Genomic DNA, 27,554 nt, shown 5'->3' with positions numbered 1-27,554 from the left:
ATTCATTCATAGGAACATAGGAAGCAGCCTTACACTGTCAGGCTATTGGTCCCTGTAAATCAGTCTTGCTTACACCAGAGGTTGGCAATGCAGCCCCCATGGGCACCAGTGTGCCCTTTTGTACTGGCAGCACTTCAGAGTGAAGTGAGGGCCTCTGTCTGCTGCTCTTTTCTCTTGAATGTCTCATGGCCACACATGGGGCTGAAATATATTCAGCAAGTGAAGATGGCAGGTAGCTGCTGGCTTATACTTACATCTGTAGCACATTCATTTTGTATTGGTATGCAGACAGAATCTCGAACTGTTGTACCCCTGGTTGCTAATCTCTCCTCTTAAGCTAAGTGGCAACAGTTCCCCAGGGTTCCAGGAAGGGTTTTTTTTTTCTTGCTCAACCTGGAAATGTCAAAGATTGAATTTGGGACCTCCTTCTATGAAAATCATGTGCTAACCAAAATCATGTGCTACCCCTTAGCCACAGTTCCTCCCTTTTTATGCAGTACCACAATGGAAGAGACCCTGTCTTGGTGAACATGGAAATATGTTCCCGTGGAACTGGAACAAGAAAAGGAAGCTTTCATTTACAGCCTGGAAACGTGTGAAATCTAGGATGCTATGCCATATTGCGGAGTCTACAACTTAAATCTGTTTAGTACTTTCTTTAGCACAATGCCATTTTAGCTCACCTTAGTGCTTTACAAAGGAAATCTATTTTCTAGATAGGAAATACATGTTTATTATATAATCATCATATTATTTATAGCTGCTTTTCATTAGTTTATCCAGAGCATTTTTGCCTTTTCTTATCCCAAATAAAGCAGAAAAAAAGATAACTTTTTGACGGTTTATACACCCTTCATTTTCATATACTACGTTAAGGAGCTCAAGGCAGCACAACTGGGAATAGTGCTATTTTTTTGTCAAGGAGACCCTGTGAAGTAGATGAAGATAAACACTAAAATGCATGCTCCTGACTTGTCATTCATGACTTAATACCAGGCCTCTGCAATCCCCTCTGCTGTCCACTGTTCTGCATAGCGCTGGCTAGCACAGCTTTAAGCTTTCACATCTGATTTTGATTAACCAGAATATAGTATGTCTTCCAGACTTGGACAAACTGTGGTTAGTCTTAACTATATTTAAATCTATTAGTGGGTAGCTTTTCAATCTTCTGTAGAAACTACTGTAGTTTCTAAATCTACCTTGTTTCCACTAACTATAATTTATGGTTCAGTTAACCGTAATTTAAGCATTAAGCATTTTAAGGTTTAAAGAGAAGCATGGAAGCCCAAGGGAGGAGAAGGCAAAGTTCTTGTAATATCACACCATTGGTTAGCATTAGATCAGACTGTAGCCACTAACTCAACAAAGAACCTTTCCAGAAATGGGCATACAAAATAACTCTTTCTGCCTGAATATACGGTAACACTTTACCTACTTTATTACTTATTTAAATGTTTAACAGTAACCTGTTTGATATGGCTTTTTGTTTTTCCTTACAGAAATTTACTATTCATCATTTTTGTGTGTGTATTTAGGATGGACATATAGCCCTTCACCTTGCTGTCCGAAGATGTCAAATGGAGGTGGTTAAAATGCTTATTAGTCATGGGTGTTCTATAGATTTCCAGGATAGACATGGGAACACTCCCCTTCATGTGGCTTGCAAAGATGGAAACATCCCCATTGTGATGGCACTCTGTGAAGCAAACTGTAACATTGATATCACTAATAAGGTAATTAAAAAAACAAAAACCTATTTTCACAGTGCTTGTGTTTGTACTTAGGGGTCTCAAGATTTTGAAAATGGTTTGCACTTGGAAGGGATCTCAGACTTCTCTTGAAAGGGGGTGATGCTATTGCATGGCAATGGCTTTTGCCTGGCACCTAAAAATAAAGGGCATTCCCTACAGTTATCAGTACTGCTGACTGATGCAGCAGTGCTTACAGCAAGTAAGTGCAATCAGCATCTGTAACCAGTTGTTATGATGAATGTGCAAGTTCTTCATTCTTCTCCATGACTGCCTTTCATGAATTTTTTAGTTGTATTTTTAATTTTCCTTGTATTTTTTCAAAGTCATGATCTTCCATACGTTTCTATCTAAAGAAACTCCCCACCACTCACAAAGCTGTTTGGCCTTTAGGAACTGTTTAATGTGTGTACTTGTAAAATGCAATCAAATAATAAAAATATATCAGGTAAAGTTTGGTAAGCCTACATTTAATTGATGATAAGCTGAGACCAGTTTACATAAGAATACTAAATAGACTTCCATGTAGTTGGAGTCAACTGGATGACTGTAGCAATTCTCAATGCTGACATGATGCATCCACAAGAAGATAGTCCACTTCAGGCTAGCCCTTGGCCAACCCTCACCCTCCATCAATGTCAATGCTTCCATCTCAGAGAGGGTTACAGGAAAGTTACTGCTTTAAGTAGATCAATATTTAACTGCAAAAAATACACTCACAGTATTTAAGATCTCTGTATTAGCATTATTTTGCATGTTTCCTGAAGTAGAATGGCTATGGAGCAGATCCCTTGAGATATTTCCCTCTTTTATTTTACATTCAGGCAGCTACTCGCAAACATCTGCAAAACAGTACTTTCCAAATTGTTCATTTAATAGCCTTGTGTATTTTTAATTTTATTTCTTTGTAACAACAGCTCAGAAGTGTGTGAAATCTAAAAACAATACTTAACTGGCTTAACTTTGTGCTTTCCCATAAGAGCCTGAATTCAGAGTATTTTTCATGGGTTTAATTTAAATAGCTTTAGCCTCCATTGACACACTGTGGGTTACAGACAGATTAATAGTTGGTCTAACGTTACCAAGTAAAGGAATATTCTGAATAATACAGCTCTTACCTGTCATATTAAAACAGCTAAATTCAAAAGTCTTTGCATTCCTTTTAATGAAAATTGTTGCTTCTTAAGAGCATTAAATATTGCAGTATAGTCCTGACATCTAAAAATGCTTAGTGACCTTATGTGCTACAACTAGCTGTGCAAAGTTGTGGATTTTTGGCTGACCCTGTGCAATCATTTATTTGGATTATTTTTAAATTTAAGTGTCATCGGCTGCCAAGTAAAAAGCTTATGATCTTGAGCCCTCTGCCCCTTGCGTTAGCTTAATCCTGACTGATTGAGCAATTAAATGCAAAGCCATGATAGAAATTATGTTTTCAGAAAGAGAGGCTTAATACAGCGAAAGATCCGATTTTACAGTTGAAAATTGTTGACAGGTCTCAGTGACTTGGCACAAGGTTTTCTCCAGGGGGAAAAATGCTGCATCTAAAAAGTACATGACATACAAAAAGGTCAGGTACTATAGAGACCTGCAACATCTATATTGGCTTGCATGTTAGTCTCTTTTTGTTTGTGTCAGCAGTAGCTTCTGTGCACTTGAGTTATAGTTCATGTCCTTGACATAAACATCTCTAGCTTTGATACCATTCTGATGTTAAATCATTTGCAAATCAAAAGTTCAGTACGAAAAAATAGATTTAATGAAACCTTCATCCTGGATTTTTCAACCTGATAGTCAAGCAGTTTATTGAGAATCGAGCAAATCACCTCTGCAGCCTACTGTTATGCACTGACAGAAGTATCAGGAGTGTTGGGCCATGATTTTTTTACAACTTGTTCACCAAAGTTTCCTCAACCAGAGATGCCAAAATTTATCTGTAAATGCAACATACATGCTCAACCATTCAGGAGTTGACCTTTTCCTATCATTATTCGCCCTCTACTGCAGCTGTGCTTATAGAGAATGAGTGGAGTATAGTGAAGTATCACTGTGTTAGTGTTCTGAAAGTTATACTATTTGGGGAAATTACAAGAACACAAGTAATATGATACCACAGAGCACTGTTGCACAGAGGGTACAAGAAGGTACACAGAAGGTGTATTGGACAAGTAAGGTATTCACTGATTTTCTGGCATAAAAGACTTTTTCAGTGAAGGAACCTCAAAATAATAAGGGTTAACAGTATACATGTTTTAGATTCCTACCATGTTAAAACATACATACATCCAAGTATGTAAATAGTTTGTTTCTAAATGCATATCCATAAAGAATAACTGTGTCAAAAAGATTTTAAAAGACCTGCAACAGATTGCTGTAGGGAATCTCACGAAGTTTTTAAGTTAAGAAGCAAGAAAATACGCACAGACATCCAGGTCCTGATCCACTCCTAAAAGACAGCGAAAAATAAAAATGAAAAACCACAGAAGCTCTGCAATGCTTTCCAAGTTATGAGGGCTGTTTTGGATTTAATTCTGCAATTATTTTCTCAATTTACAAACAGATGTACTCACACAAACTTATTGAATCCTCCAAGTGTGTACATTGTTTTTGTGGTGTTCCTCTTCCTAAGTTTCTGTGGTATTCCAGTAGGTATTCCACTTCCTAAGTTCATCTGAAGGTAAATGGTTAAAAGCTGTCGATCGTACACTATAAAGATGCCTTGGAACATTGCATGCTTGGCTCACTAACACTTCGGTGTATCTTTCAGTACAACTGAAAAAGGAAATGCTATTTTTCTAATATGGAGAGGGTAAAAGTGGAGAACAACTTTTTAAAAAATACTGTTTCCTTTTATAGTATGGGCGAACACCTTTACATCTTGCAGCAAACAATGGAATTCTTGATGTCGTTCGGTACCTCTGCCTCAGTGGAGCTAATGTGGAGACTTTAACATCTGTAAGTAGTAATATGTTTTCTACTTTTCAACTGTTTTCAGAAAGTGTAAAAATCTTGTTCCTGAAGACTTTGGCTTAAAAATAATTATTTCACCTAGTATGAAGCCTTTTTGGAGGAATGGTGAGCCTAAAATAAGTTAATTTAGAATACAGTTCTTACCTTATCAGCAATATTCTTGATTGGGGCGGGGGGGGGGGGGGCTGCTTTATTTTCAGTAATTTACTTGCTAGCTATTTTTCCTATGTGAACTGAAACCTATAAATACCATTTTAGGTCTTTCTGAAATGAGTGCATCTAGAAAGGCCTGACACTAAAAATAAAATAATTCACAGTGTGCATGTGTGCGTGGGAGGAAGATTGAATGGAAAAGCAAGCTCACAGGTGAGCTTGTGAAGCAGTTACTATTTGTCCAATTGATCTGCTCCACCACTTCCAAACAGCACCACCTGCTGTCTTTTCCTCCTCACAAGGGTTAAGTAATGTTCCCAAAATTGGCCTTCCTGAAGAATGGATGAAAAGCAACTAGCTATCTCACACCTTGTTGCCTGCACTTTAACTAAGTAATGGCTTTTCTGCATGACTCACAAACTTTGCTGAACCAAAACTAAGTGTGCCTTTATCTGGCTCATCTGATACTGTCAGGACTTTACAACTAAAAGAGCTATGTTTATAGACTACAATGTAGCACTAAAGAAAAATCAACTTAAATGTAATCAATTGATCCATCAATCAAACCTACATATTCACAAGAAAAATATAGTAGGAGCTAGACTGTTCCAGAAAATAAATAAAAACTCGCTAAATTCAGCCTCAGAGAAAACTTATAGAGGGCACTTCATGTTTCTAGTCTGCAAAAGCCTGTGTCATAATAAATTTGTTAGTTTTTAAGTATAATAAAATACATTGTTGTTTTTGCTGTGACAGATACAGTTTCCTGTTTGCAAGTTTCTGCCTGTTTGGAAGCTCTCATGTCAGGAAGATGGCTTTATCTGCCTTTACTTTCCAAGTGTTATACGCAGGAAATTCTTAATGTGGAAGGAACTTTCAGTCATGCATCTTCCACCTTTTGCATTAATTAGGGCTTGAGCCAAGAACATTCTGAACTCGCGTGGTGATGGCTGTTGTATTATGGAATAAATGTGAAAAAACCACTGTCTGCAAGCTTCAGCATAACTGCATCCCCAGACTGCCATCCGTTGTTCTTCACAAGGCCTTGCCATGAAATGTTTCTGAAACAGGCTTCTTTACCTGGTCCACGATGTGTGTCCATGTCCAGCCTGCTCCTTTCCCTGGGAGAGTACTACCTCGGACTTAAGGGAATTGTAGTTCAGTCACCAAGTTTAGAGTCTAGATAGTGAACTACCTTGCCTCAGATAATCCTTCCAGCGTGGCACTGGACTCCTTTTGGCAGAATATCCAGCGACAGTGCTCAGAGTCCTGAACAGTGCTGCCCTAAGTAATCAACCCATGGCCCAAGACTGATACTAAATACTCATATTCTGAAGATACAACTTTAAATATTCAGCAGGTGAAAATAATGTGGGCTTGTGGACAACCATCATTCTCACAGCAACCTCCATTGCCTGTGCCCTGTCCCATTCCCAACACATGCTGCTGGGCATTACTATCTAGTATACTTCTCTTTTCAAAACCTAATAGTTTTTAGTGTCACAATGGATCTAGCTAGATGTATTGTAATACTGCTGGTGAAGCATATTTAACAACATCTGGATAGGCAGCTATGAGGATAAAAGGAACCAGATTCCCAGTATTCTGCACACATTTGCATATGTCTTCATCAGAACATATGTAATATTCCTTTCATCCTGAGAGACTGTATGTGTATTTTAAACCACAATCTAAACTATATTATTTGTGCATAAAATTATTCAAAGTATCCTGTTGAGGGACATGGAGGACTGAGGATAAATATATGTTCTGGAACCTTTGAAAATAAGGTAGATGCCTTTTGCTAAATGTGTTCAACATTTTGCTTCATTTTAATAATCTGGAATAACTGCTACTTATTCCTGCCTACTCATGCTGTTAACATGGATTAGAATGGTACCAATCAGAACAATAAACTTGCATTTGAAAAAGTGACCGTGTTCTGATTTTTACCATTTTAGCACTCTTGTGTTTACAGTTAAAGACTGGTATAAATTCCTTAATATAAGTAGCTTGAGGATGTATAAGTGGCACTTTGATTTGAGACCTGGCACTGATTTATTTATTTATACTTATCTTTTAATGTAAGCTCTCTAACACTGTATCAGTTAGACTATACTAAAATCCTCCTTGCTAAATACAAAATGCAGTTTTGTCTCAGAAAAGATTGTAACCAGAAGTGTACGGGGGGCAGGTATTATAAAACCTAGTTAGTATGAATATTTGCCTGAAGAAAAACTTAAGGTCATGAAGGTATAACAATGCACATAGTATTTTCATTAATGTAGTCCTATGAGACCACTATAGAAAGCAATTTATCTTACAGTTCATTTCATCTCAATGCAGGTGATTATAATTCAAGAACAGAATACTGAAGACAGATTTGCTGTTCTCCTGAATTTACTTAAGCTGTTTAAAGCTGTGCTATTCTCTCCCCCACCAACCCCTACCAAAGATAGAAAATGGATAAGATGGATTTTCCATCTTATCCATTTTCCCATTCCTTTTCTCCAATCTAAGTGTAAATAGAATCCTTCATTACTACTGTCTTCCTTTTAAATGTGCATAAACATGCCATCTTCAGTTCATGTCATTCATATACCGTATCAGTAATTCATAATTTGAAAAATGCATTTTACATATTTTCTTACAAATAAAGGGATAAACTTGCTGAAATTGGTACAAATTTTAATATTTGCTATTCTGTAAGATCAAGATACTGATTCTTGTGAAAGAAGCTATTTTTAAATACTAAATAAATTAATAATTCTAATTTCCCCCTATTTTCTGCAAGTAACAATTGTTTTCCTTTCATCCATGTAAAAATGGAATTATAGCATGTACATTTTATTGTCTGTTGTGGACAGTAAACTAACATTGTAACTAACAGCTTGTCTTCTAACAGGATGGAAAAACAGCAGAAGATCTGGCTAGGGCAGAGCAACACGAACATGTCGCCTGTCTACTTTCAAGGCTTAAAAAGGTAAGAAAATGAATGAAAACTCAAGTTATATTTCATTGTCAATATTATAAAAATAACCCTTCAAGAAAGCATGCTAAAATAAATTTCTAATAACTGTTCAGCAGTTCTTGAATTTTAGCAAACTTTCCTCAGTGTAAATAACCATTCAACTTACCAGGAAGATTCCTTTTCCTGTAGTGGATGGAGAGCATGCAGGAGGTACTGGCTATTTCCACTTGATCCAGAAGCCAAGGCCAAATTTGAATAAAGTGCAAATTATTTTACCGGTGTGGATGAGTGTCTTCCAGTTTCAGAAATAAAACAGTTCCCAAAACAAAAAATCTCATCAAACAGTTACATGAGAAAAACTGCAAGAACAAGAATAACAGATGGAGAAAGAAAAGTAAGTGGTACGAGCTTGCCAAAAGGTCCATTCTCTAATCTGAATAAGAACTGTGAATAAACTGAAATAATTGTTCTCCTTCTCCATCCTTAAGATTCCATTATCCAAGGCAAGTAATATATTCTCCACCCACTGTAGAAAAGGAACCTTCTGCACATTAAGGAACCTTTTCATCTTCCTATAGCAGAGATGGGTATCGTAATCTGGGACATTTCCAAATAGTATTTACTTAGGCCAGGGGCTCTATTTAGATTAAGCTGAGACCACTGCAGAACCTGCCTGCTGACTTGCAGCTTATAACAGTGGATATATAAGGAAATGTAAGATCAAGTTGTCACTCAAAAAACATTGATCAAGGGAGCATTAGTGATGACTATGCTCCTCTTGGAATGAGCTGTAAGACTTCCAGAGACAGCAGTAACTGAATCCCCAGAATACAGGGAGCTGCAAGCTTTAATCCATCTTGAAAGTTTTGCTACTGGAATTTTCTTCCATTGTGGATGGCTGGAAAGAAGTTAACAGAAAAATGTGACCAATTGTGATGTTCAGTACAGGTTCCACATATATCCCATTTGCGTCATTCCTTTTCTTTTGAGGGTTGTAGACTGGAATTAAAAAAAAAGGTAAGATCTACTTGTATGTTGGGGCAAAAAAGGTAAGGGTAATTCTTGAGATCTTGCTACAAGATTTTCACTTTGGGTACAAAGGAAGAGTCTCTGCATAGAACTGTATAATCCTTATGACAATGCAAAGTCCTTTTTTCAGCACCTACATGCCGACATGATGGCAAATAAAAGTATATGTGTATATGTTCAAAAGGTGGTTTCACTAAACTCCCAAAACCTTACAGAGTTTCTATGAAGGGATCCTGTGTTGAGAGGAAGGTTGTAGAACAGGAGGGCCACTAAGAAATTTAATAAGTGGATGCTGCAACCAGGAAACTGCCACAAATGATGCTAAGGGGTGCAACCAGACTTACTACCTTATTAGCCTGCACTTCCTGATCTGATCTAACTTGTAGGAAGGGGAGCAAATGTTTTAGCGTTGGTGCTCAAAGGTTAGAATTCCTTGCAGATGTATCAATGGCAGAAGGCCTGTCATGTGAAATCATACGTTTGTAGAAGTTCTGTGAGATGGTGAAGAATGCCCCTTCATTGTATCTCCATTCTAATTTACCCAGTCAATCTATATGTCTGTAATTGTAACCAGGGTGGGTTGGAGTGAAAAAAACTCTTGTGATTTAGGAGATCCCTTCCAGAAGGAGCAGCCACAGATTCTGTATAGACAGTATTGTGACTCTTCCAGACCACACTGGAACCACTAGAATAACCACTTCATATTCCAGACAAATTTAGAATGTGTCCAAATTCTAACCTCACTTGACTAGACAAGGGAGGGAGAATGGTGGCAAGGCATACCTCAGGGTCTAAGCCAGGTTGCTGAGAGGCCTCTGGCTATCTGCCCCATCAGTGTGGTACCTGGACATGAACTTGCTGCCCTTGTAGTTGGTCCCCTCATAGTTGAAGTCTCAGACTGAACCCCTCAGACTGAACACAAGTTCTGTGAAAGAGAATACCTGATGATGGATGCTCTGCTCTCCTTAATCAACATCCTGTCAACTCAGCAAGCCCACATTCATTCTGAACTGTCCCTGGAGACATCCAAAGTTCTAGCCAAATTATGATGTGAGGTGACTTGGAAATGGATCCACTGCCCTGGACAAATGACATGCTACAATGGCTCCCCACTGTCTTCTGAGGTATCAAGAGACAGTGGGCTTGTCTTCCTTTCTAGAGGACTGTGTAACCCAGACTGACACCAGGGGGCTCCTGAGACAAAGGTCCGAATAGAGAAACAAAGGCTACATAGTTATAACAGTAGTTTGCCAAGGCCCTGCTTTCTGGAGCAAGTGTAAAGAGCATCCCAGACTAGGATATGCTTCTCTGCTATAGGAAATTGCCTTATTCCAAATGGAAACTTAGTCATTTTCATGCAATCTTAACCAAGATTACCTTGTAACTAATGCTACAAATCTTATCAAGCCTTAGGAACAAATTTGTCTTAAGAACAAAATTTCAGTCTGCTGTATTAGACCTTCAGTCGCATTTCAGAAACATTCTCCTTTCATAAGATATTAACTTCATAACTGGCTGTTGTGAGCTAGGGTTCCTCCCTGTTCACATTTCGAGCCACAGGCCATTTTTTCAAAAGTTTTACATTGACCAAAAGCATTTTTCAGAAGCACAAACACCCAGAATAAATCTCTGGGCATTGTTGAACCTAGTTGAATATTCACCTCCAAGAACTTTCCTTATGAACATGCCTGTGCCCTGTGCCTTTGGGAGGCGCCTTCTTAAAACGGGCACACTTATTTTCTTTATGGTGATCCTCTGATTCGGCTGCCCTTCTCTGCCATCACCACATATAGGGTTGAGAGCAATACCTGCCTTGCCTGCTTCTGAGACCCCCCCCCCCACTTCCAAGCCCCTTCTCACTAACTGTATGTCTTGGTTATTCTCAGAGACTGCCTGCCCACTTGGGGAGCCTGGCTTTGAAATAAGCGACTCCACTTGTCTCAGCTCAATGTCTGGAACTGACCCATATTCCAAGGGCCCCTTCTCCTCTGAAGTCCAGCCAGACAGCCTTGAGAAAGTGCACCAAGAGCAACTGTCTTTCTTATTCCCAGTGCTGACTCTGACGGTAGCATTGGGTCTTTTTACATGGTCTTCCAAATATGAACAATAATCATGGGGAAAAGAAGCAGGATCGCACCCTCAATCCCCTTTCTCGACCCTTCTATACTAAATGCTCTAGGATGGCAGAAGTTTATAGGGCAGCATACCCTGCGAAGCTGCTTGACCTGCCTCTCAGGAAGAGTGCCTTGGCAAGGGGGAGATCAAGCTGATCCCATCCATTAGCCAAAAAAGAAAATGCGGCTTTTTTCTTTCATTCCTTTTCCTTTTGAATGTGGGCTGATGGAACTATCTTATCTTTCAATATCTGTACAGAGTTTATAAAAATTAGGTGCTTTGTAAGTGTCTAATAGTGTTAGCCTTAATAATTTTTAAAAAAAACTTACACACAAACCGGGGTACTGCACAGTGTTTTTTCTTGTCACATTTAGAGTGCTTGCACTAGTGCAACTTGTGCACATTTAGAATGTTCACACAAGCAAAGTCAGCACATAGAAATGGGTACAGATAGCAGATGCCATCCTGTCTTTGCACTTCTGTTACATTCAATGTATGCTATTGGATGACAGTGAGAAAAAGACTTGAATGTGAATTACGAGCTGCAGGATGAAATCGGAATAGCTGGAGATTTGGGTGAAGGAGAAATGGTAAAAGAAAGTACTGAAATACAGAAAGTATTGAACTTATAGATCCAGAACTTACATTCTGATACAATGAAAAAGAAGAATGTTGTTAAACGTATACTGTTCTCCTGAAGAGCAGTACATTTTTGCAGAATTTCCTGCAAAATGTTTTTGTACTTTAAAAAGCAGTTTGCAGCATAAGGAGCTACTGTTGGAGAAAAAGAATGAAAACTTACTGCAAACCTCAAAGACTTGTTGCCTGGAAGTACCAGCATTTTAAGATGAAGAAGAGCTTTATTTTGGAGGAAGGGTTACATTTTGGAATTAACTGTGTATTTTCTGGAAGAAGTGCAATTCATGAGTGCCACAAATAATGAAAATTCAGCCTCCCAAAGCTTATGAGTATAAGGCTAAGAATTTTAAACAAAATGACATTGAAGTAGCCAGCATATGGGGGGGGGGGGAAGATGACATATTTGACCTTTCCATTCAAATGCATGTATGTCAAGAAAAAGATCCACATTCATATATTTCATCATACATAATATCTCTGCTACTTTAACAGAATGCTAAATCCTGCTTGTATACTGAGAAATATGTTATGTAATGCCCTAAGAAACAGAAGCATATTTAGTCTAACTTTGCTCACCAAAATTACTAACTCATTTTGTCCTTTGTTTTCACCTTTAGGATACGCACAGAGCCCTATTCATCCAACATCTTAGACCTACTCATAATTTACAACCTAGAATAAAACTTAAGCTCTTTGGCCACTCTGCAGCTGGGAAAACTACTCTTGTGGAGTCTCTAAAGTGTGGACTTTTGAGAAGCTTTTTCAGAAGGCGTAGACCAAGGCTATCCTCAACAAACTCAGTCAGGTTTCCTCCTTCACCTTTATCTAATAAGCCTTCAGGTACCCCCTTAAGGACTTTTCTGTTACATCCCTTAATTAAAATAGATATTGCTTTTCATCTTTATTCCTGCTGCTGTTTTGCTACAGGTTTATCCTGTATTGCAGATTCTGTATTCAGCACATGCTTGAAGGATCACTTCCAAATCTGTGATTCTAAAGGAAATATGTGACCCAATTTAGAAAGATTCAATGAACTGTTCTGTAGAACAGATAAAAAACCAAAGTGGTAATAGAAAGGTAGAAATCAGTATTTCAGTATATGAAAAAATGCACTCAGTTTAAAAATGGGGATAATACATGATTCTAACAATCTTCCCCAGCCTGGAGGAGTTCTAGTATTTTGGGCTTCAGTACCCATCAGTCCTCCCTAACCCAGCCAGTGGTCAGGAATGCTGTGAGTTACAACCCCAAACATCTGGATGGCATCAAGCTGGGGAAGGCAGTTATGTAAAATTTTAAAAGAATTTTTTTTAGTAGTCTTTATAAAGGTTGTAGGTAGGACTAAATGTATCATTACATAATTCATGGATATATTATTTGAATGTTTTAAGATAGATGTCTTTAATGTGTAACTTCTATAAGCTGTACATATATTTAATAAGGAAAAACATTTAGGAAAGATTACATAATAACATCACACAAAAAACATTAAGACTAAAACTAAACTTCATATTTTAGTTCTTTAATAACTATTAGGTGAATAGTTCATCGCTCCACCTTATGCTGGATTTTTGTCTTTCTTCCTTAATGGATAGTCTCCACTCATTCTTTCACTTAAAATGAAGAAATGAAATCAGATTAAATCTGATATCCCAGACATTCCAGTATAATCAGATTAAATCTGATATCCCAGACATTCCGGAATATTCATCTGCCATCTTTTCCAAGACATGTGAACAACCAGGAATATCTAGAAAGGCCTTTGGCCCTTGGGCATAAAGTGTCTCAAATCAGGTTTTATCTTCTTTAATTCTAAGGAAGGAAATTCATTCCATTGGAGAGGACCATTTGCCTTCTAATGAAGGAGAAAATGGAGCCATCCTCCCTTGGTATTCATATTCTTGAAGGAATAAAACTTAATTTTTCAGCATTCTGAAAAGGCAGCTTTATGTTTGTTAGGATGAATGAGCATCCTTACAGAGTACTAAAATTTCTATTTGCTTATGCTTTCAGAATAGTCAGTGGTATATTATTTGTTTGACTGCAAGAACGAACTAGTTGAATACAAAAATTGCTTTTTGTCCTTACTATTGAGTGATTTCTATGACTGTCTGAAAAGTGCTAAGTGTTTTATTCTTCCACTTGGAAAATACATACCTGAGTTATGCATTTTTACAAATCCATTGTTCTGTGCTCAGTCTGCATACTGCTAGATACTGATATATTGGCTCAAAGTACTGCATCAATTCATATAGATCATATAAAGCTCTTCTGCCTCATTTCAGAAGATTACCCCTTCCTACTGCAACTCCATAATGGGAGTTCTAATCCAAAAGACGTGGAGGGCATCCAATTGGCTGTATGAACATACACATATACCCAAAGACTTCCTTTGTCACCAAGGGGCTATTCCAAACAGCTGATTCACCTCAAATGAAGATGAGAATGTTTTATTGTGGCTGATTGATTATACTTTTAAATCCTGAAGAAAAATATTCCTGGCAGTTTTTGATAGTACGAGGGGCATTTTTTCCCCTTTTCTTTCTTTTTGAATTGGATCTATCTTACCTTTTTAATTCCAGATCATTTTGTAATCTGATTGTACATTTTTCTAGGTTTTCTAATCTTTTGTTTTATTCTTTCTGTGATTCAGTTTCAGTAAGTATTACAAATCTGTATCCTGGCTGTGAGAATGTTAGTGTGAGAAGCCGGAGCATGATGTTTGAGCCAGGCCTGACCAAAGGGATGCTGGAAGTCTTTGTCTCACCCTCTCACCATTCCCACTGCTCGACAGATGACCAGTCTACCAAAGCCATTGACATTCAGAACGCTTATTTGAATGGTAAAACTTGAACTTCTAAGCCCAATTATTATCTTTCAATGTAACTGGTAGGATCCTTAGTGTAAGCATCACAGTGAATATCTTCAGTTCTTCTATACTTGATCTATTGTTAAGCCAGGAATAAACACAATCTATACTGCAGCAAAATAAAATCCTAAGGACTAAATGTACTTTTGCTACATCAATACAGTATTTTTAAAAGTGGTGTTACTTCGTGCTGGAATCATACGATGCATAGGAAGTGTCGTAGCAGCTATAGGATCTAGCAAGTCTCTTTCTGTTCTCATGGGGAGGGGGGACCTTGGCTATACAAAGAGATCTGACCTCCTAGCCCTCAACAGTCCTTGCCAGAAAATGGAGATTTAAGATGACACTTTGGAATGGACCCACCGTCTCTAAAGCTTTTAATTGTTCTGACATGTCCCTAGAATGAGGAGAGGAAAGTCCTGGAGCTTATTTCCATTTCTCTCCCCATTCCTCTTTCCATTTTGCCCAGGTACCTGCATAATTTCACAACATAGCACTAATGTCAGGATCCAGGATTTCTCCAAGCCAAGTGGTCTCCTGATTTCCTTGTATTTACTGCAGGAGTTAAAATTAAATTAGCACCAATTAAATTCCTCTGCGATTTTTATATGCATCTCTAGAAGGAATGCAGGTTAGAAGTATACATCTTTTTCTGATGCAAAGTGACCCATAGCCTAGGAGCTCTCATCTCCAAATGGTTCCATATTATCTCAGAAACAGGCATGATGGAACACTAAATTGGTTGTCCATGATGTATTTTCTGACAGCAGATCTACTAATGAACTCGAGGTGCTTGTTCATTAGTAGATCCACTGACAAGCAGAAGTTTGAATTACATGAGACTCCATCTCCCCAGGGCACAAAATTTGTCCTAAGAGCTATCATTTGGAAGGATTACATTGACATTGCATCAATTAAAACATGAATTTTCCTAATTTTTGAAGGGGTGAATTAAAAAAAAATATGCATATTGAGCTTTACCATTCAGCCTTGAGAATACTAATGTTCTTTTGCCTACTGTAGCTGACATCTTCCTTGGATAGATAAAGGTTTTCTTTTCTTTTAGTCCATCCAATAACATCTGGGTGGATTACAATTATAAAACTAAAATAGCAGAGAAACAGATAAATATCTAATGCAAAGTAGGTAGGTAAGTAGATATGCAGATTGATTTGATTACAGTAACTATAATTTTAGCCAAAGTTTTCCAGACTTGAAGATTTTACTTGTGATTATTAATATTAATAGCTGCAGTCTTTGCAAAATGTCACAGAGCAAGGATTTCCATTCTTCCCTAGATGTATTTATGTATAAATCAGGTTGGTGCAGTTTACTTAAATGAAGATGATACAAACGCCTAATGTTTCTCTCAGCAAAAATAATAAATGGCAAGATAAGACTGTTATCCATGGCTATAAACTTGTGATTACCATTCAGCAATGACTGTTACACTCATTCTGTGGTTTTGCAAATTAGTCTTTTTCAGCCTTGCAAAATCAAATGGCCAGATATGGTTTTAAAACTACACAGTTTTCATTCTGTTTTGACACCCAATTTACTGCCATATGGAGACATTTGTTCAATATTTTTAATGTTCTGAGAAGCAAGAGAAAATTAGTTAAAGGTATAATCCTTGAATGTTTATACAGACTAAAATCCTGCAGCTCCAAACATGAGAAATGCTGGAGTTGTGGGATTTTTTCTTGTTCAAACATGCATTGGATTGTTCCCTAAGTTACTAATCTAGTATTAATTTTAGCAGTAACCTTTGTTTTATGCAAGTCCTAATATGTTGTGTTGCTGCACAAAGCTACTGTTTTGATCGTCTTTTCTGGGCTTATTGTGTATACTTTATGTAGTTTTCAACAGAAAGCTCTAAACAGAGTGAAACCTTATCTTGTAAAACATTCACTGCCATCTGAAAGCCTTGAACTACTTCTGAGGATGAGCCTTTCTCAAGCCTTCGCCCAATAACACATCAGTGGAACTTCAGCATTTATAGCTGGCAATAAATAGTTTGATGGACTTACAATATGTGTATTATTGTATATGGAACATGTTCCATTCTTGACTTAATAACATATATATTTGCTTATTGCAGGAATTGGTGATTTCAGTGTATGGGAATTCTCTGGGAATCCTGTGTATTTCTGCTGCTATGATTATTTTGCTGCAAATGATCCCACCTCAGTTCACATTGTGCTTTTCAGTCTTGAAGAGCCTTATGAAATACAGCTGAACCAAGTGACCTTTTGGCTTAGTTTCTTAAAATCGCTTGTACCAGTTGAAGAACCTATAGGTATGCTTATAAGTACTTTATCTCCACCAGCCTCTCAACATGTGACAGAAGAGAAAGATTTCCTCCAAAGTTTGGAGACAATGCCATGCCCTTTTAGCACTAAGGCATCATGGTTTATACCAGGAATGAGCCACATGTTGCCCTTCAGATAGTCTTCACCATTAAGTTATGCTTTCTAGGGAAGATAGTAATTGTAGACCAAAACAGCTGGAGGACCAGAAGTGGCTTGCATTTGTTTTATAAAGATGCCACTTTTCACTGAATTTATTTTTTTCTCCATCTGGGTGGTAGTTTCCACTTGGCCATGAAGCTCTCTCGGTGACTTTGCCCCAGTCATGTACCTTTTCTCTAATCTGCCCCGTAGTGTTGCTTTTGTGAGAAGAAAATTGAGAGAAGGAGCACTTCATAAGCTGCTTTGCGTTCCTTGTAAAGAGGAAAAAAGACATGATATAAATGTAACAACAACAACATTATCCTGCCTTTTTGCATCTACATTTACTTAAGTGAGATCACTGGGCAAATACTTTAGTTCGCCATGTTACCTAAATTACCTGAACTTTCTTATCAACTCCATACCCCCATGAACATAATTGTTCCATGTTTTGAAAAGGATTTAATTCATTTCTTTTAACCAACACTATTCACTTAATTTTATCATAACAAAGCATTCCTCACCTATTGTGCCAGTTCATTGAAAGAACAAAGTCAAGATGTCTGGCTTGGCTCCATCACCTAAAATTCTGTCCAAAGAAGCAGTATTGCTAAAACATGTGTAACAAAGACATGAATTAAATAATCAAATCATCTTGGGACTATAACATTTTCTACTGCACGCTGACAATGTCAGATATGTCATATTAATATTCTGACTTAATGTTAAAGCTATTAAGAGACAGTCTGACTTTAAGCCAGAATTTAATTAGCCTTTCTCCAGATCATTCAAATAAATTTATTTTCATTAGCTTACTGATTAAGGAATTCAGAAGTGCCTAATGCCTTTTCTGTAAAAAAATATTTTATATATATAAATGTGAGTGTATTTGTATGTATCAACAATTTTAAGAAAATAAAACCTCAAATTGAAAGCTATTTCATACTTCGTGCACTCTCCAAAATTCAAATTCAGCTTTCATTCATTACGATATTAGAAATGTTGTAAAATTGTTCAGCTAGAACAGCTAACAGTATTGAAATTCATCCTGCTGATCACTTGCTTGTCACCCTTTTAAACACACCAACAAACAGTATAAATTACAGATACATTTCTTGGACAAGCAAATATTTTTTATGCAGAACCAGCAAGGCAACCTGATCCACTCATGAATGGAGTTCTTGGGTTTCTCCCTTGACTCCAAAATCAGGGACAGCTCTGGATGGCATCTCATTGCATTCAACACTATCCTACTGTTAAGTCAATAGTGTTTGCTCAAGCAGAAAGTGTGTATGTATACAGTGCATGCTGTATAATGCATACGGATCAGGTATGGATTGGAACCTGGTTTTTTTTTGGGGGGGGGGGGGTATTTAGGGCACATAAATGTCATTGAACAAATCCAGGGCTTTATTGAGCATTCTTACATTAAAGAAAATCAAGTAGGCATATTTGGCTTTATTGCATTTGAAGGGTTTATGTGTTTAGCATATGGCAAGCCCTCTCATGCTGATTGTTACGGTATTTCTGTTGAGAATTTGCCAGGATACAAGTAAATGCTACCAAATTAAAGCCAGTATTTTCTAAAATTTGAAAAAAAATGGGGGTTTGCTTCTTTTTCCAGATGATGTATAAGCAGTCTGTACGAATATGTGTTCCCTGCAGTTACCTCATTCATGTCCAGTTTCCCTCTCTCTCTCTCTCTCTCTCTCTCTCTCTCTCTCATTCTTTTTCATGATCTCTCTCAGGCTTTCCTACTCAGCTCTCACTTAAGTGAGAGTTCTTTCTTTGTGTAAGTACTATAATGCTGCATTCATACCATTGTATGAATGTGTTTAGACTATTCATTTGCCCTCTAAAATAATCTCAGCCATAAATCCTATCTGTAATACTATAGACTAGTGAAGATATTTTTAAAAGAAGCTGAAAAACATTACGCTTCCTTCAAAATAGATATTTTATTTTGAAGTGAAATAGATTGTTCCTAAGGATTATTTCAGTTTTTAGTGTCTTGCCCAGCTTTATGAAATGAAACCGCAATATTACTTGAAATGATGAACTATTATCACACAAAGCAGAGCCAGTCTCTGTAGACACATGTAATCAGTTCCTCTATAGCAGAATGAGAAATTCCTTTTTCTGAAAGTCTTCATTTTTTTTCACTTCTGAAGCATTTGGAGGAAGGCTGAAAAATCCACTGCACGTTGCACTGGTGGGCACTCATGCTGACATTGTCAACCTTCCACGCTCTGCTGGAGGAGAGTTCCAGTATGATAAAGATACATCTCTTCTCAAAGAAATTAGGAACAGGTAAGAGGAAGGGCACGCATTATAAAGCATGGGGGCCTGTGGTGTATTAAAAATTAACAGATTTTAAAATGGCCAAATGGATGGCATAACATGCATATTCGTGCATTCCCCAGAGAGCTTTGGCTGTTGGGCAGTACAGAATTAGACTCTTGTGTATTTCCACTGGCCTTGTTTAGGGTTTATGTGCCCTTCCATCAGCCAAACAGAAAACAAAAGGTTCTAATTTCCATTTCCTGTCACATCTCAACTTGGAAAGCTATGCTTTATTCATACTAATACTAGTCCAAAGAAAACCAATTATAGTCAGAATAGACCACAACTTCCCAAGAAACTGAAGTTCATTCAAAGCCCCAAGTGAAATTGGCTATCTCTTCCCATCATGTATAGAGAAAAAAGAGGGACCTGTGCAGCTAAAGTGAAGCAAGCTGAAGGCTGCAACCTTATGACATACTTTGGGGGAAATCCCATTGAATGTAGAGGGACCTGCTTCCAAGTTACCAGACTGCAAATGTTCTTACTAAGTATGTGGCATGCAATGCTTAACAGTTGCTTAATTATTGTTCTTTAGGTTTGGGAATGACCTCCACATTTTAGACAGGTTGTTTATTTTGGATGCTGGGGCATCTGGCTCAAAAGATATGAAGATTCTCCGAAACCACCTTCAGGAATTACGTAGTCAAATTATCTCTGTAAGTCATAACTCCATGGACAAACTTCTTCCCATTTTGTATATAAATTTGCTTTCTACTATTGTTTTTGTGGGCAGGGAGTAAATCAGAGATACAAGTTGAGTGCCTGTATGGAATACAATAGATTCCTTTATTGTCTGCATGAGTGCCCTCTGGTGCAAAAAGAAACATTGATTGGGTCTTGAGTTCATCCTTTTTTGGCTCTTTTTACTTCCTGGTAAATAAAAAGTAGTAAAATCAGACTGATGTATTTTTATTTTGAAAATCCTGGATCTGCTGAATAGTTGCTCTATGGTAGTTTAGCATGTCTATACTACATTGACTCTACATGCCTCAACAACGCTGAATGTCATTCTGATTTTTCTCAAGCATTATACAGCATATTGCCAGAGCATTTATTTTAATCCTGTCATACTGCTAGGGAACACAAGGTGGCATAATCTGAATTTCTCTGTTTTGTTCTCATAATAACCTTGGAGAAGATTAGTATTAGTCTGAAGGAATGGAGTTGCCAGAGTTACCTAATGAGCTTAATGACTAAGAATGAGTTTACACCCATATCTCCCCCAGCCAACCTTTTATGTAGCATGCAATACTTTTTTTTCTCATGAAAAACCATTTTTGTTCTTGGAGATGAGCATGCAACAATTTCACATTTTTTTTCTGGTGCCTGTGTATTTTATTTAAATGCAGAGCAACATGTATGTACCTAGAAGCATATATTTCTGTGTTAATCAGTTATGTCTCCTCTGTTCCATAAATCTGGTATGATCCTTCTGTTCTACTAGGAGGTTTTGCCAGAAGGGGCCTACTTGGAAAGGTGGCCTAGAAATATTTTAAAGAAATAAGAAAAGAAAGAAACTCGGCAGAATGGGAATTTCTTTTAACTGAAGTGGTTTTGATTCCTGATTTCAGTTGTTTAGTAGATTGTAATGTTATGATGGAAAGTGATCCACCTTGCAAAGTCATAATCCACCAGTAATCCTGTTAATGTTAGCATTCAAGTAAATCGATCATAATTTTCATATGTTTCAGTGACACTTTCTGAAATGTAAACATGTATTCTAATTTTATGCAGTTAATTTGCCCAAATGGTGCCAAATGCTAAACAGCTTTTTCATTAATAGAAGAAGTGCAAAAGCCCACATAAATCAAGCTATACAAGTACCTTGTGCTATCTCACTATCAGAAACTTTTAATATGAAGGAAAACATGCTAGCTGCCTGGTCAAACATTAAAGAGGACAATAAGATGATTTGTAAAAAGTATGCCGATCACTGTTGGGCTTTCATTGTTTGTGATTTCTTCATTCAGTTCCTATATTCCTTTCCAAAACAATTAGCTTTAAATGAGAATGGCATGATAACACAGTGCACTTTAGGCAAAATGAACGCATGGGCTGATGCCACAATTTCTGCATCATTTGTGACAGGATATCCAAAGCATTAGCGGTAAATGGTTGTGTGTGTGGGGGTCAAATATTATTCTGTTCCATCCAGAAAATGCTTCAAGAATACTTGCTAATTGTTAATAAAGTTTAAAAATTGCATTGTAGAATTATACCTAACGTCCCATGTGATGTTTCTTTTAGACATGTCCACCTATGACTCACTTGTGTGAAAAAATCATTTCAACCCTGCCATCATGGAGAAAAATGAATGGACCCAACCAGCTCATGTCATTGCAGCAGTTTGTGTATGATGTGCAAGATCAGCTTAACCCATTAGCAAGTGAAGATGAGCTGCGGCATATTGCCCAGCAGCTGCACAGTATCGGAGAAGTAAGTCATCTGTCCATGCCATGTTAATGGTTTAGACAGTTCAGGATACTGTGAGGCTTGAAATTTTGGCTCAGTTTTGTAGTTGGCCATAACTTGTGGTTTCATCTCTTACTGAACTTGTAAGAGATGAAAGCCACACAAACAACTATTTTGAAAGCCAGGTAGAAGCCACACATGATGAAAGCCATGTAGAAGCCACACAACTATTGCCTTCTCAGAAGTTCACTACAGTGAGATCTCATTAAATCAGGAACTAAGGAAGTTCATGTTGCATTGAAAGGGTTACTACCATGGAGCGAAAGTAAGTGTGCTAGAGGCAAATGGGTTTATGCGGCCCTGACCAGTAGTAAATAAAGATTTACTTCTCATTATTCTAAAATAACCCCCTTCTGTTCCAGTTATGATTGTAGGTAGCTGGGGTTCTTTTGAGAGGAACCATTCATGTGATTTTGAGATCCTGGGGCCAAATTGCATATAGTGCCTGGGTTCACTCAACATGACAGCCCATTGGATACCACAGTGGATGTCATAGTATGCAAACTGGACCTGTTTGTTAGGGTTAACTATGAGCTCACAGTGGCAGCCATCACTCCTCTACCTGCAACAACCTTGCAGCAAAGAGTTTTCTCCCACTGACTTGTGATCTTTGCCCTGTGCTACAGAAGGCCATAACAAACATTCACATGCTCCCAACCACCACTACAAGCCCTTTCAAGCTCCATGCAGCAGCAAAGGCAAGGGAATATCGGCACTCCTGCAGAGTTCCTCTGATGTTCACAGGAGAACCAAGTGGGCAGAGTGACTTAATGATGTGACTTTGTGGAACTTAATGATGTGACTTTGTGGCACATTGTGGAACTCAGACAGGCAGTCCTCATTGTTTGGGTCGTTATGATGTGTGAACCCACCCAGTGATCCCAGCTGAGACAGCTTTCATTGCTTCATCATTCCCACCCAGAGAAGCTGGCACACATTGGCCCCAGTGTTAATTTTTGCACTGCCACTGCTACTTACCCATGTGGACAAGAGGCAAGAGACCCCGGTGCTTTTCTTTAGCAGCTTGCAATACCACTGCTGCAGTCTGCTGACTGCTCTCACAGAAGCCTCAACAGGGCAGCAACCAATGAGATGCTGCACTTGCTGTTTTTCTGAAGCAGGCACAGCTGCTCAGCTTTATCAGAGCTCCTGATCTGCCAGAGAATTCTGTTTACATTCAAACAAACATAGATATGTCCCTTCTCAGCACAGAAAGTCGAGGACTGAGGGACAGGGTTGACATGCACAGGTATACAGAGGAAAGGCAGCATGCATATCATCCCCTTCCCCAATTTGAACCTCCATGACTTCAGAGGAATGCCTGCCTGATTTTCATTGTCTCTGCTACACTAGCCCACTTTCTCCCCCTTGCAACTGGGAGGCTATACCAGAATACCTTCAATTTCAATACTGTTTAAGGAAATCACCATTCCTGTTTTCTACGCCAGGTTCTTTTAATTTGGTTGAATCCCACACACATCTCCTACAGATAAAAGGGATTCTTCATCCTTTGAAAAACCTTCTAATCTTGAAGAGGGCTGAACAGGGGAGGAGGTGATTTTCACCAGTCCCCCCTTGTCCTGCAAAGTTCAGCACCAGAGAATGAATGGACCCTCCAGAAAATTGGGGAGGTAATGATAGGGTCTGCAGAAGGAAGTCCAAAATCAGTGAAAATCGCCTCCCCACCTCCATGAGAAAAGGATCTTCCATTTGCAAAAGGCTGCTTTACCTCTTGTAGCAGAAAAATGTGTTGGAAAAATGAAGCCTGCAGTAATTTTATATATGTCTACTCTGAAGTAAGTTTAATTCAGTTCACTGGGACTTACTTCCAGGTAGGCATTTACATCAGGAGTACAGAACCTCATACCTGGGCCCCAGTCTGATTCTCCAGGGTTCCCCAGATGGCCATGCCTCCTTCCACCAATTAAATTGATCGTTTCCTGGCTTTTGCTCAGTTTTTCTCCCCTATTTTAAAAGGAATACTTCTAAATTAAGAGCCTCAAGCTATGGAGATGGGGAGGGGGTATTTTAGCCTTTGGCTCTGCCCATTTTTGCCCAACCCATCAGTGGAATATGGTGTCAGAGAACAGCTGTAAAATAGAATTTGCCCTCAGCCCAAAAGAGGTTAAACATTCCTGGTATATAGAATGACAGACTGAATCAAACCACTCTTCCACTTTTATAAAAATGTTTTGTGGATGCCTGAGCACGGATATGCAGCCTCCCTATGAACTCTTATTCACAGTGTGGTCTTGTGCAAGCTCTGACCTGCTATTTTACTTCTACTTTTGAATCTCTGGATCCAACACTATTATTGTACAGTCAATTCCTTATTTCGGGTCAAGAAATCAAGATGATTACAAATACATTTCTTTCTTTTTTATTTGGATTTGACTTATAATTGTCTTTTTTACTGAACAGATCAATATCATGCAGAGTGAGACAGTCCAAGATGTTGTGCTTCTGGATCCTCGCTGGCTGTGTTCAAATGTCCTTGGAAGGCTCCTGTCCGTAGAGAACCCTAAAGCCCTCCACCACTACAGAGGTCGATATACCATAGAGGACATTCAACGCCTGATACCAGATAGTGATATAGAAGAGCTTATACAGATCTTGGACGCCATGGATATCTGTGCTAGGGATCTCAGCAGTGGAACAATGATTGATGTTCCTGCATTGATCAAGACTGATAGCCTTCATAGATCTTGGGCTGATGAGGAGGATGAAGTTATGATTTATGGTGGTGTCCGAATTGTTCCTGTGGAGCACCTAGCACCGCTTCCATGTGGGATCTTCCATAAAGTTCAGGTGAATCTGTGCAGATGGATTCACCAGCAGAGCACAGAAGGAGATGCAGATATACGTCTCTGGGTAAATGGATCCAAGATTGTGAACCGTGGAGCTGAGCTTCTTGTGTTGCTTGTCAACAATGGTCAGGGTATTGAAGTTCAAGTTAGAGGCCTGGAAACAGAGAAGATTAAATGCTGCTTATTCCTGGATTCGGTGTGCAGCACCATTGATAATTTGATGGCCACAACATTACCAGGACTCTTAACAGTCAAACATTATCTCAGTCCCCAGCAACTGAGGGAACACCATGAACCAATAATGATTTACCAGCCAAGAGACTTTTTTCGGGCGCAAAGTCAAAAGGAGACCTCATTGACTAATACCATGGGTGGCTATAAAGAAAGTTTCAGTAGTATATTGTGCTTTGGGTGTCTTGATGTCTACTCACAGGGAAGCTTGGGGATGGATATCCATGTATCAGATCTGAATCTGCTTACAAGGAGGAAACTGAGTCGACTTCTAGATCCACCTGATCCCATGGGCAAGGATTGGTGCCTTCTTGCGATGAACTTGGGCCTTCCTGAGCTTGTTGCAAAACACAATACAAACAATGGGAGTCAAAATGACTTTGTCTCAAGTCCATCCTACGCCCTTCTGCAGGAATGGGGAAATGCCCCTGAAAGTACTGTGGGTATCCTAATGTCTAAGCTGAGAGAACTGGGCCGCAGAGATGCAGCTGACTTTTTACTGAAAGCATCTTCTGTGTTCAGAGTCAGTTTAGATGCAAATGGCCAAGAAGCCTATGCTTCAAGCTGTAACAGTGGGACTTCTTATAATTCAATTAGCTCAGTTGTCTCTCGGTGAAAGAAAATGCCAGAAAGCGCACACTTTTATAAACAAGAATGGATTAAGTATGGCAGTTTTGTATGTATTTATAAGTTTCTACATTAATGGGTTGCTACCTTTCTCCTGCATTATTTTTCAAGTGACCAACCTTCCTACTTTTTTAACTGTACCCCATTGCTCTTATTTTAGTTACTGAAGGTAGTATATTTCTGGTACTTGACAGTCTACTCCTGATTATACATTATGCTGCTTTAAATTTGGTCAATTCTACTGGGAGGCCTCCAGCTTTTCAGTAAGCAAGATTTTTAAAATATAATTTTTCCTAACAGAAGAATACTACATAATGATTAACACTTACTTCTTATATCCTTTTTCTTTTTCATCATGCGTATTTAAATTTTTAACATATATATAGCAAAACAATGCTAGTCTGTTGGATTTTAACACCAGGCTTGGAAATGAAAAAGCGAGTGCCTTTGCAGAAGAATAATAATATGGTTAAAGTCAAGTGATCCTGTTGAAGCTGTAAGACAATGCTACCTCTATTTCACTGTCTGCATGCTGGGTATTCCAAGGGGCACTTGCCTTTATGTTTTCCTGAAGTTTAAGGTATTTGGTAACATGAAATTTGTTCTGCTGAAGAGCTCTCATGTGGGATACCATGAGGGAAGGAACATATAAAGCATTATCCATTTTTGTTTCCGTTGAAGTGGAATGGAAATGTTAAAACCCATGAACTTGCACCTTCCATTATTTCCACATATCTCAGGTAAAGATTTTACACAATTGTAAAGTTCACCAAGGCACGTACACAAGTGTTAGCTAAATGGACTTAATCTGTATTTAACAGTGATCATTTGTGTGAAGCAAATGGTTTTTCACTTTCAGATACTAGTGTGCTTATTTCTTATACTTGAAGGTTTGACCTTTGTTTTTGTTCTTTTGCTTGTTCGTTTTTTTAAGGAGAGCAAGACTTTCTTGCAGTGAGAGAATTTAAAATGGGTATGAGGGAACAAGACTACTTACGTTCTAAAAAGCATGTAATTTTAATGGTACAAGTTATGTGTATATACATATATTATGTATATATAAATACTGTTTTTCCTTAATCTTTGTTGTAGTAAAATTTTAAAGGATTTTTTTACAAATAAATTGTTGCCTGTTGCAACTTTTTCATTATTCCTCCTTTCCTACTGCATTCATATCATTAATCTGCAAACTGAACAAAAAGATTAGTTGCTTTATAGGCATGCAGACATGTTGGTGACTTAAGCAGCCAGTAAGAAATCTCACTCAGAGGGAGCATTTCACACAGTGCTCTATACAGAGATGCATCGTAGCATGGCTTTCACCCCACAAACATAACCAGCTAGACAGTTACCAGTACTGTAATGTATGAACTGGCCAAGAAACACTTAGATTTAGAGCCGCAGCATACTTCATATAATTAATTGATTGGTTTGATAGACTAAAAAGTGCAAAGAGGAAAGTGGAGCTGATAATAAATGCTCAAACATAGGAGGGAAAGACCCAGAGGCATGTGAAGGCAAAGACGTGCACAGTGATGTTTTTGAAAGGTTTGCCTTGGTGAATAATGTTGTCTTAACTATGTGAAGAGGAAATGCCTTTTAGTGTAAATACAATTTCTGGCAAGTGTCTGCGTTAATTTCCTTGCTGACAGTGATGATTCTGCAGAATCTGCATCAGCAGTGACAGAGTAGGGTGTGGCTTGCTAGTTATTAATGTTTGCCTGCTTCTGTGAAAATGCAGAAAACAGTGTGAATATGCAGAAAAGTATGCATCATGGTGAATCACAGACTACAAGATTCAGAGTTACTTTCTTTAAATGATACAGAATTTTAAAAGTAATTCTGCTGTGGCTTTTCAAAACTGTAGTTCAGATGACTTTGAATGGGATCTTCCAGTTTCAGTTTTTACCCTATTTTCATTGCAAGTGGCTTCCATTTTTCAAGTTTTTATTAACCTACAACTTCATTCTAAAAATAGGCTGCTTATAACTCTTTGATTTTTTAACTATTTCTTATACTCTCTGTAATGAAAGTATGGATTTAAAATCATATCTTATTAGATACCTGAAATACATATGTATATCTTTCTCTGGAAGAACACACTTTTTTTGAAAAATTAATGTGACAGTA

The 27,554-nt window shown here is 38.1% G+C and overlaps 1 protein-coding gene across 4 annotated transcripts in view; it reads left to right on the top strand.

Moving 5' to 3' along the window:
- DAPK1 (death associated protein kinase 1) overlaps positions 1–26,574 on the top strand; it is an 87,619-nt gene extending 61,045 nt beyond the window's left edge. For 3 of the 4 annotated variants that reach the window (XM_044446702.1, XM_044446699.1, XM_044446701.1), the window contains 10 exons: positions 1,536–1,733; positions 4,605–4,703; positions 7,777–7,854; positions 12,243–12,465; positions 14,279–14,467; positions 16,596–16,793; positions 19,116–19,254; positions 19,823–19,943; positions 21,535–21,723; positions 24,181–26,574. In XM_044446702.1, coding sequence (XP_044302637.1) covers positions 1,536–1,733; positions 4,605–4,703; positions 7,777–7,854; positions 12,243–12,465; positions 14,279–14,467; positions 16,596–16,793; positions 19,116–19,254; positions 19,823–19,943; positions 21,535–21,723; positions 24,181–25,413 — 2,667 coding nt within the window. In that variant the 3' untranslated portion in view covers positions 25,414–26,574. Of the gene's footprint in view, positions 1–1,535; positions 1,734–4,604; positions 4,704–7,776; positions 7,855–12,242; positions 12,466–14,278; positions 14,468–16,595; positions 16,794–19,115; positions 19,255–19,822; positions 19,944–21,534; positions 21,724–24,180 lie in introns of those variants that run through there. The other variant, XM_044446703.1, reaches the window with a different exon arrangement.
- Positions 26,575–27,554: the final 980 nt, after the last annotated feature.

The sequence above is a fragment of the Varanus komodoensis genome, unplaced genomic scaffold (genome assembly GCF_004798865.1).
Source record: "Varanus komodoensis strain SLA01 unplaced genomic scaffold, ASM479886v1 scaffold5, whole genome shotgun sequence".
In the NCBI taxonomy this organism is placed as follows: domain Eukaryota; kingdom Metazoa; phylum Chordata; class Lepidosauria; order Squamata; family Varanidae; genus Varanus; species Varanus komodoensis.
The sequence above is the reverse complement of the archived record's forward strand: the minus strand, read 5'-3'. Positions and strand labels throughout refer to the sequence as shown.